Source organism: Schistocerca nitens, chromosome 6 (assembly GCF_023898315.1).
Source record: "Schistocerca nitens isolate TAMUIC-IGC-003100 chromosome 6, iqSchNite1.1, whole genome shotgun sequence".
In the NCBI taxonomy this organism is placed as follows: Eukaryota; Metazoa; Arthropoda; class Insecta; order Orthoptera; family Acrididae; genus Schistocerca; species Schistocerca nitens.
In genome coordinates, this window is record NC_064619.1 from 346,933,176 (window position 1) to 346,943,821 (window position 10,646).

Below are 10,646 nucleotides of genomic sequence, written 5' to 3' on the forward strand. Positions count from 1 at the left end.
AGCAAACATAACGAAACGCCCATTTATCACGTAATCCCATTTGTTTGTATTAATACTTAAACATTACGTTACGTATGTACTGTATGCTGAGCTCCTTTTTGTTTTGGAATAAAGTAAACATGTATTTTCCGAACACCATGCATATCCTATAACAAAATCGATTTATGTATTATTATTTACATTCTGCAACTTTTTCCAATGATTTGTAGAGGAAAATTTGGGTATTTGATACTATTTGTTTGAAGTGTCCCACATTCTGAACTTTTGGTTTGAGTAAGCCGGCCGGTGTGGCCGAGCGGTTCTGGGCGCTACAGTCTGGAACCGCGTGACCTCTACGGTCGCAGATTCGAATCCTGCCTCGGCATGGATGTGTGTGATGTCCTTAGGCTAGTTAGGTTTAAGTAGTTCTAAGTTCTAGGGGACTGATGACCTCAGATGTTAAGTTCCATAGTGCTCAGAGCCATTTGAACCATTTTTTTATAGTTTGAGTATACTGTTCCAGAGTTAATATTTGTTTCTTAGAAATCGGAAATGTGTCTTTATCTGACGTAGCACTCTGCTGGCTTGTACGTAAGCGAACAATTGTCGTAGTACGTATACTCTTCATATGTCAAACAAAATTGCGTGAGTCGAACGATGCAACTCTACGTTGCTTAGGAGAAATCTGAGTAAATAATACTTTTTTTCATTTTCACGGATTCTATATCTTGTAGTTGTAGATAGATGGTCTTCACCGCTTGATTAGGTATCGAAGAGAAACAAAAACACAGGAAGGAAAGACTCGTAAATTCAGTCAGTACAAGAACGGAGATCAAAATCGTCGTCGCCATTTTCAAAGGAACCACTTAACTTTTTTAGCGAAATAACGGAAAGTGTAAACCTAGATGGCGAGAATAGAATCTGAAATCCACTGCTTTCCAAGGCTAGCCCGTGTAGCAAGGACAAAGCTACTGCATTCAGAGTATGTGCAACGAGGTAGTTATTTTATTAATACTATAAGTATTCCAAGGAAATATCATGTCTATCAATGGGATTTACACTTTTACAATGACAAAAGCTAATTATGTTGACCCTAAGAACTGATTCGTTGAAATACAGATCAAAACTGTTTCAAATTACACTTCGTTATCAGCCTATATTTGCTACGTTATTCTAGCAATCTGTACAACGCTAATAGTTCGCGAAGTATTTGTGGCAACACGTGTGCACGAAGGGGAATGTTTCAAAACAGCAGGCAGCAAAGAACAAACGGATGAGTGGGAAACATCCGTCATCGCTGTGCCTCTCCTTCACATCCTGTTCTGACACTGCGCGGTTCGAGGAAGAGCGCGCTGAGAGAGGCGTAGATAAAAACTCTAGCCGTGCGGCTGCTTTTGTTCTAGCCGGTTTCACGTGGCCGCGGCCGGAAACGCTTACGTAACGGCGTGACGGGCTCGTGTTCGTGCCGCTTTAAAACGCGGCGTCCGCGCCAGCTGTACGGCATTCGCTTATCTCGACCGCCAGGGGCCAGGTGGAGCGGCAGCATCAGCGGAAGCATGGTTAAGGGCGTCAGTTGCAGGACCGTCGGCTGCCGGCTGGCGGACGCCGAAGTCCTCACCAGGATCGAGTGCGAGCTGGTGGTGAGTCGGCGCCTCGGCACTCGCGACTTCGAGTTCCTCGACGTCAAGCTGGCCAAACTGGGTGGCGACGGGCTGGGCTTCATGAGCGAGCAGTACGCCGTGGACGTCCGGATCCGCACCGCCGACAGCAAACTCTGCAACCTCAGGTTCTTCGCCAAGACTCTACCGCGTCAGTCGCGCCTACGGGAAGACTTTATCGCAGCCTACGGTTGCTTCAACAGGGAAGTGGCGTTCTACTCGACTGTTGCGCCCTTGCTCAAGACTGCTCTGCAGCAGAACGGGGGCAAACAGAAGTATATACCGGAATGCTACTTCACGACCAAGGACACACTCGTCTTCGAAGATCTGACCGAGGGCGATTTCCGAAGTTTGGAGCCCGGTCAGGCTTTGGACTACGACCACTGCTCGCTCGTACTGAAGAATCTTGCCGCTCTGCACGCGGCCAGTATCTTGCACGAGGAGAACGTTATCAAGTCGGAGGGGAAGATCTACCGCATAAGTGACAGCTGTTCAGTCGACCTAGTGGACAAGACGACTGCCACGGTGGAGATAGACGGGAAGGCGAGGAACTGGTTCGATTCGTGCGTCAAGACTGTGGAGCCGCTCTTGGAGCTGCTGCCCAAGTACAAGGGGAAGTGCGACGCGATCCGAGCCGAGCTGCCGCGCATGCGTGCGGTAGCCGAAAGACTGTTGTCCCCGTCTGACGAGCTCCGCAATGTGGTGTGCCACGGCGACCTGTGGACGAGCAACCTGCTGTTCCGCTACCAGGCGGACAGCCCTACGCAGGTGCGCTTCGTCGACTTCCAGATGGCGCGGTACCTGCCGCCCAGCACTGACATCATGGTGTTCCTGCACCTGTCGACGCGGCGGAGCTTCCGCCAGCAGTGGGAGCCGCGCCTGCTCGGCGAGTACTACGAGGCGCTGGAGCGAGAGCTGTGGCACGGCGGCGTCGACGCGCAGCGGGTGCTGCCGCGCCAGCAGTTCCTGGACAGCTGCGAGGCGGCGCGCGACCTGGGGCGGGCCGTGGCGGCCGCCTACTGCCCCACCGTCCTCATGCCCGCAGAGCACACCGACGGCATGCTGCGCATGCGTGACGACTTCGAACGCATCCTGCTAGTAGACCGGGGCCGGGAAGTCTGCGAGTGCTTTCTCGAGTACCCCGACTACCGCGACAGGGTTACGGAGGTCGTGCAAGAGTTTGTGGATCACTGTATCCTGTCCTCGAATCCCAGCATTCAAAATGACTGACGATGGCCATAAGAACCCGTTGCATTTCTTTCTAAAATCTCACGCCCTGAGGCGTTTGTGTCCTAGTCCTTAAACTGTAAGACTGATTTTTCAGACCGACGGACTGCAGTTCGCGATACATCAACAACATTCGTCAGTAATTACGCAACGAGTCAGTTGCATAATCGTCATCATTAAAAAATCTAACCATTCACCTGTCTCATCTCCATCAAAATCTCATAAGTACCAGTGTTTATATAATGTCTTAAGTATTTAAAATAAAATAAATTTTTTGTATCTTTTCGACGCTGATTTTGATTCTGTCAAGATCCATATTTACTCTTATCTTTCAGGCTGCAATGTTAAAATCTTTCCTCCTTCCACTGATTTTTCTTTCAGGCCGCTGAGAAGGTTATAGTTAATTCACTTTAACACCTAATAGAATTTGATGAGTGTTTGTTGAAATAACGTGGGCAATGTAGATGCCATTACACTAGCCTTCTATTTATTGTTTAAACTACTTTAAAATGTGAGCACTGTTTTCAGTTTGCGTCCGCTCGATAGCGTGGCTACCAAACACAGACAGAATATCCTTCATTTTTGGTTAGTGACAAGTGAAAATGACTCGACAGAGGTATTATATTTTCGCTTAGGTGAACACCGAAGCATTATCAAAGTAGATGAACTAAAAAATAACAAGTAATAGCTCTACACTGATTTAAAAGGCAATACCTTAGTTGCAGCTGGAGCAGGTGCAATATTGCAAATTGCATCGATGTTTAGTCGACGTATTCATAATACAATACCAGTCAGTCTGGAACAATTACATTTTTTATATGACCAGGACGAAATGCATAAACTTACATAACTACCTAGGGTGCTAAAATATTTTTTGAGAAAAACCTACTGCTTTTTGCTGGTACCAATGTCCTTGGAAGGATATACTAAAAAACGCTATTAAGGACTGACGCAAAAAATTAATCACTGAGACTCTAACATATATCGGTATTTACTTCTTCAAGTTGTTTGGAAGGGGCAGGTAGGAACGGTACACTCGTTTGCTGTGTACAAAAGCAGTTCACATGTACATGTTAATAATAATGAGTGTAAAAATGGTTCAAATGGCTCTGAGCACTATGGGACTTAACTTCTGAGGTCATCAGTCCCCTAGAACTTAGAACTACATAAACCTAGCTAACCAAAGGACATCACACACATCTATGCCCGAGGCAGGATTGGAACCTGCGACCGTAGCAGTCGCGCTAATGAGTGTAAGTATATCTTTTTTTTTTATTGCAGGATGATATCACTGTTGTGTGTGTAACCTCTTAATCTAACGACGCTTCACAGCAGACATGACAGTAAAGGTGTTTCAACCAGCACCGTCACAGATATTTAGCGATGTAGTGCTGTTGAACACTGACTTACGCCACTACTTTTCCTAAGCACTTTCTCCACGTTTCTGCACTGCTGTGAGTATGGTCTCACACGATATGGTTAAAATGATCGTATTCAAAGTAATTCGATGAAACTTCAGGCCAGCAGGTACTTCATAGCTGTTTAGCAGACTTAAGAGTTCACCTATCTCTTTCAAAATCTCACGTGGCATCATTTGATGAAATTTCTATGGGCTACAGAACTTCTTTTATGACAGGTAGATGATTACAATTTATTATTTGTAACTGTATAAAGAACAGTTATCGACAATGAAATTAACAACCAAAACAAGTTAAGATGTTGTCCTTTTATGAAATAATCATCATGCATTCTGACAGTGGTGCCCTCAGTCAATAGGTGCATATGAACAAACCTTGCGATATGTTCATTTGTGTAAAAGTGTAACTAGTTCGTTAACATTCATTTGTGATTAATGTGTATTAGTGATGAATGCGAGATATAACTTAATTTTCACTCTTAGCATCAGATACACTTCACCAGTATCATAAACTAAGCGACATAATCTGGCAGGTTCTTGATGTGCCGAATCAATATAACTGCGACCTGTTTCCCATTCTCACGGGCTGGCAGAAAGGCAGAGCACTTATAAGAAGAGTGTCGTTACTGAAAGCGTCTGTATGAACAGCCGTGTGATTTGACAGAATCGTACTTGCAGCGTGCGCAGGTAAAGACCCGGCGATAACATTACGCACTCCACCCAGAGAGTGCCCTTGTCTGAGAGATAACGGCCGACGGCAATGTTTACAACTTACGGCGCGCGGGGTAATGGACTGATACCAAAGTCCGCTGGCGTCAGCTATCACGCGCAAACACGCGCTTGTTGTATTATGACTGGAAGGTCACTGGCATCACGAAAACAGGCGAAAGTCCAGCGTGTTTTGTGCGTGATCCCGATGCGTTTCACACAAGAGTTTGCCGTATCCGTTCAGGTCTAATGATCTTTGGGGGTCAGCTATCAACAAGAAGTCATCAGCTTAAGTGAGTAGGTTAATGAATCCTTTTAAAATTGCAGTGGGCACCACCTTTTTTAGTCTGTCGCACAGATGCAACATGCATCGCAGGCAACTCATGAAGCGCTACACATACAGCTGTAGGACTCGCATTAATTGATGACTCACCCAAGCGTTTGGACGACAGTCTTATATTGGAAATGGAATCTTTTATTTACTGCTCTTGGTTCCACATAATTACTCCAAGTATTCGCATATAATACAGAGGTGCCTATGTTACACAGAAGGAGCATCAGAACTTTTTCAGTTTTGACTCCGATTTTCTAGTGTATTGATCGTTGTATACTTTAGTCTGTGATGAGTGTAGTATTTATTACAGATGCCAATGAATTACATACTGCAATCACCTAACTCACCATCACCATAGCGTCATATTGAGCACGTAATTATCTGAGGTATCTAACCATAGTAGCATTGACAAAGTTTTGCACTTCCTTAGATTTATATTTCTCTCCATTCATGGAAGGCACTTAGCTTCACTCGTAGACAGTGACTAGTTTTAAAGAACGGTATCAGGAGTGATTAAATCACTGATCAGTATTACACAGCGAATGCGATAATACGGATTCTTTTATGAAAATTACCCGTGCCTTTCGAGGTCATCTATAATTTTTCTGTAGCTACGATTTCTTATCTTAGTTTTTTGGCTGGAAGTGCTTTTTAAGACAGCTAGTTGATAATCACGCTATCGCGGCCAGTAGAAATCAGTGCACAGCTGTCCCTTATTGTCCCCTCACTCGCTGTGTTCTGTAATTGGACGCGTGCTTATTGTCACCGTTTCCATTTCATTTAGCCTTTTATATTTTCCGTTGGTTAAAAGAGGACTTGCTATTACGTAGACGTTGCATAAGTGATTAACAAGTGTGAATGCAGATACATCTTTAAACCTTCTGTACCATGTCGTGGAGTGTATGACACCGTTGGTAATAACGCACCTGTTGTATTCGGATATTTAGGTTGGTATTTATCTTGGTTTTAGTCGAAAGCAGTAATCTAAGTGCCGGTATCAGGTTTCGCTAGCATCCACGAGAGAAAGGTAAATAATTGACAACAATAATAAAAAACAAAAGTATTTCGTTATCTCCATCAAGTACCTATGGTATTATTGTCAGCTTCGGTTTCGAGATATGATTTAAATACAGTACCAGATTATCCTTTGACGTTAATCTGTTACATTTTATACAACCTAGTATCTGACGATCGAAAACTCCTTCCCGATTTATTTCTATATTTTCACAGCTTCTATACCTCCTACTGACATCTTAAGCCTCAGCTGGTTTTGGAAAAGGAAACTAGAACGAATTAACTTCTGATATTAAATTTAAAGTGAACTCCAAATAATTTAAATAGTTAAGATATATAATACTTTGTGCTTCGTCCCTCCTTCAACTCAAACGGTATAACAGTAGCTGCACCTAAGATTAAAGAAAAAAAAATTAGAAATAAGTTATTGTTTCGAATGTGGTCAGAGGCACCATTACGCATGTGCCTTGAAATGAAAAATAAACACACGTAGGCTTTTCTAGTCATTTTCTGAGTACAGTAAAATATCGCAAATTCGTACGTACTTCCAAGTTTCCATTCGATTGCAATAGCACTTGCTGTAGAGAGATGGATATATTTTGTCTGAAATGCTTAGGTTTTGCTTCTGTACTACCACGGCCAGTTGAATTAATGACGTCACATCGTTCTGCAACATATGCGCACTGAGACTTAAAGTAAAAGTTCAGACTGAAAAATTACGATTTTCCCATTTAAGATATATCTGTACTACGAATAACACTATGATAGTTTCATTAACTGATCATAACAGATGAATGTTACAACGCAAAAACACTTCTGTCTGTGCATTTAGGCCCAACAAAAAGGAATTCGTGCAGCTACAGTTGAAAGACTGGAAAAATTATGCTTACGTTCATCAACTGGTAGTGAATGAGCCTTCCTGGAAATAGTTACATGCCGACATGGCGTAAGCACTTAGCGTGTGTGCGCTGTCGAACGAAACAGTCAAGCGATGAGTAAGCGGCCTTGAAATGTGGCGTAGTGAACATGGTAGATGAGACTGTTGAGATCTCCGTGTGAAAACACGTAAGAACATCTGCTCAGTGCGTGGTGCCATTTTCTGAGTTCGTCGAAGAGTTTTCTGCCACTACAGCTATTTCCCCACAGTTGCACGCAGATATTATTCATCGTAAAATACTAGACGAAGAAAACAAAAATACTACACGATGTTTCTATAAAGTTTCTGCTAATTATTTCTATGTGCTGATCCGAGTGTAGAGAGTAGCTACTGAAAGTTTCTAATTTTTTAATTTTTTGTTTTCTTCTGACTGTATTGTTGCATCCCTCTATGACTTATCCTCCTGGTCACGTCGCTTAATCTCAGAGTATAAATTATATCCAAGGTCTTTGATTATTTGTTGAATGTATCACCATCGGTGTCTGCAGCCAAAGTTTCTTCGCTCAACGCCCTCTCCATGGAAGTTATTCCTGATGGCTTAACAAGTGTTCTATTATCGTATCACTTCTCCTAGTTCGTCGATTCTTTGGATGACTGTTTCGTGTGATATTTTATCACTCCTTTTAAATTTCAACATCGCATCTCTAAAACTTCGGTCCCCTGTTTTCCGATTTTCTTACGATTCACTTACATACAATGATGAACTTCAGACGTAGGGCCTACATTCTGAGAAAATTCTTCCTTAAACTAAAGACGATGTTTCAAATTAATAGACTTGTTTTAGCTACGAAAGTTGTCTTTGCAGTATTAGTCTCCTTCTTACATCCCCATATCCCCTTTGCATCGCCCGTCATTCACTATTTTCCTTCCGAGGTAACAGAATTCTCTTCGTCTAACGTGGTTCCCAATTCTGACGTGAAGTTTTTCGCTAACCTCAATAACGCAACTCCCCATTACTTTCGCCTTTCTGTGATCTACTTTCAGTCCATATTCAGTGCTCATTAGGCAGTTGATTCAATTCTATAAGATCTGTAGTTCTTTCTCACTTTCACTAAGGGTAGAAAATTCCTCTGGGATCTTGTTGATTTTCTTTCAGTCTGATTTTTAATTCAACTCACGACACTTTCTTTTATTTCCATCATGTCTTCATTAATTTAGCAGTAAAACAGTGGGGGAAAAACTGCATCCTTGTCTTATGCACTTTGTAGTACGGGCAGGATCCATTCTAAATATCTCTCTTGGTTCTTGCGCATATTGGATAGCATCTATCTTTCTCTTTTGCTCATGTATATTCTTCCGAGAAATTCATATGTATTGCTTTGTTTTATTCTACTTGGCCAAACGTTTTTCTATAGGTCAGCAAATCCTATGAAGGTGTCTTTAAATGTCTTTAAAGTCTTGCTTCCGCTATCATGCGAAACATCAGCACTATCTCTCTCGTGCCTTTACCTTTGCTAAAGATAACTGGTAGTCATAGAACAGATCAACAATTTCTTTCCTATCATTCTGCGTATTATTCTTGTCAGTAACCTGGATTCCGGGGCTGTTAAAGTGAACGATAATTCTCGAGGCTATCTATCTATCTTGTCTTCAGGATTGTGTGGATTACATTCTTTCCAAAGTCAGGTAGTATATTTCCTGTCTCATAGATTTTACGTACACACATGAGAAGTCGCTTGGATGTCCCTAATTACCTTAGAATTTCTGAAGGTCCAACTCTAATACTGGATCCCTACGTTTCCCTATGTTCTTCTATTTTGTAAGTAGCTAGATGTTCCCCGTCGTACGGACCTTCAAAGTATTTTATGCATCTGTTCTTTCCTCTGTGTGCAGATGCTTTTAATTTCAATGAAAGTTATTGTGACTTTTCTATAAGGTGAATCAGTCCTTCCAACTACCACATCGTTATGTATTTCTTTACGTGTTTATGCAGCAATTGCGCTTTAATTTCTGTGAATTTCCTATTGACTTTTATCTCAAGTAACTTGTATTACTGTATGCCTTTATTATCCTCAACGTTTTTCTATTTTCTTCTAAGACTCAGATCTCTCAGTTGTCGCAGAATTAGAAGCCTTAGAGGTCTGTGATGACTCGTACTATACTGTACCTCACTGTGTGTGTCGGCGGTCGTAGTAAGTGTAACAAAAGTTTGATCCGTTCTGCTCATCTTTTGAAGAGAAATTCATGTGAGACAGCACAGTGTCCACACGTGTGTACTTCAGATCCGTTTCGCTTCTAAGAATATTTTCAATGAAATTGAAGTCCCCAGATTTTGAATTCACAGGAACTCAGACTCGAAAACTAAGAAAAGTATACTGCTACAGTGTTCATGCCTAGAACAAATGAAGAACTTGATAATATTTGACGGAACCAAAATAAATCTTAAACTATTTCAGTCCATGTCAATCAAAGCAATTATACACTTTCAGGAACTCCACGAATTAGATACAGACAAGATGCTACATATTGTAGATCCCAAGTAGGTAAAGCCATCAAGTACCTCGAGAGAATTGCCGTCAGTGCTGATATCGCTGATGGATGGAAGACTGGTTGGTGCCTTCCGCCTTCATCTTAGCCTTTTGGAGACTGATGGTAAGACCAAAATTTTCATTTGCATGTATAATTTTAATAAATATTGCATATCATCTTCTGTGCTTGCAACCAGACCCTGCATCGTCTGCATATAACAACTCATAAATGGCCTTGAGGCGGGCAATGTTGAAAAGATTACCATCAGACCTAGTACATAAATTTACTCCCTCCTCACAGTCTCCAAAGACAAATGGCTCTAAGCACTATGGGACTTAACATCTGAGGTCATCAGTCCCCTAGACTTAGAACTACTTAAACCTAATTAACCTAAGGACATCACACACATCCATGCCCGAAGCAGGATTCGAGCCTGCTAACGTAGCAGCAGCGTGGTTCCGGACTGAAGCTCATCCACAGCGGCCGGCCTAAAGGTAAATCTCAGCAGTTGAGAAAAGATGATTTCATCTAGAGTAGGAGCTAACACACATCTCTGCTTTACACCGCTGTTAACAGGGAATGCTTCCGATGTTTTACCGTTGAAGCAGATTGTAGTTTGGGTTTTCTCATGGAAAGAGACTCTTATTTGTAGATATATAGGTGGGCATCCAATCTTCCACAAAATCTTGAAGAGCCCATTTCTGCTCACTTAATCAACAGCTTTAAATAGGTTAGTAAAAGCAATATAAAGTGTCCTCTGTGACTCACAACAGTTCTTGCAACTGTTGTAGGAAGAATATCATATCCACGGTTGATCAGCGATTTCTGAAGGCACATGGAGATTCTGGATAGATTCTGGAAGCTAGGACTTTTGATCGCATTAGAATGTTCTTGCATGTGCCT

At 42.2% G+C, this 10,646-nt stretch overlaps 1 protein-coding gene across 1 annotated transcript; it reads left to right on the forward strand.

Annotated features, from left to right (window-relative positions):
- Positions 1–1,492: 1,492 nt before the first annotated feature.
- On the forward strand, positions 1,493–3,152 carry LOC126262534 (uncharacterized). The gene has a single exon (XM_049959207.1). It carries the CDS (start codon positions 1,536–1,538, stop codon positions 2,865–2,867), a length of 1,332 nt encoding a protein of 443 aa, XP_049815164.1. The 5' UTR covers positions 1,493–1,535; the 3' UTR covers positions 2,868–3,152.
- Positions 3,153–10,646: the final 7,494 nt, after the last annotated feature.

Coding starts and splice junctions, on each gene's coding strand:
- LOC126262534 (XM_049959207.1), top strand. CDS start 1,536: ATGGTTAAGGGCGTCAGTTGCAGGACCGTCGGCTGCCGGCTGGCGGAC.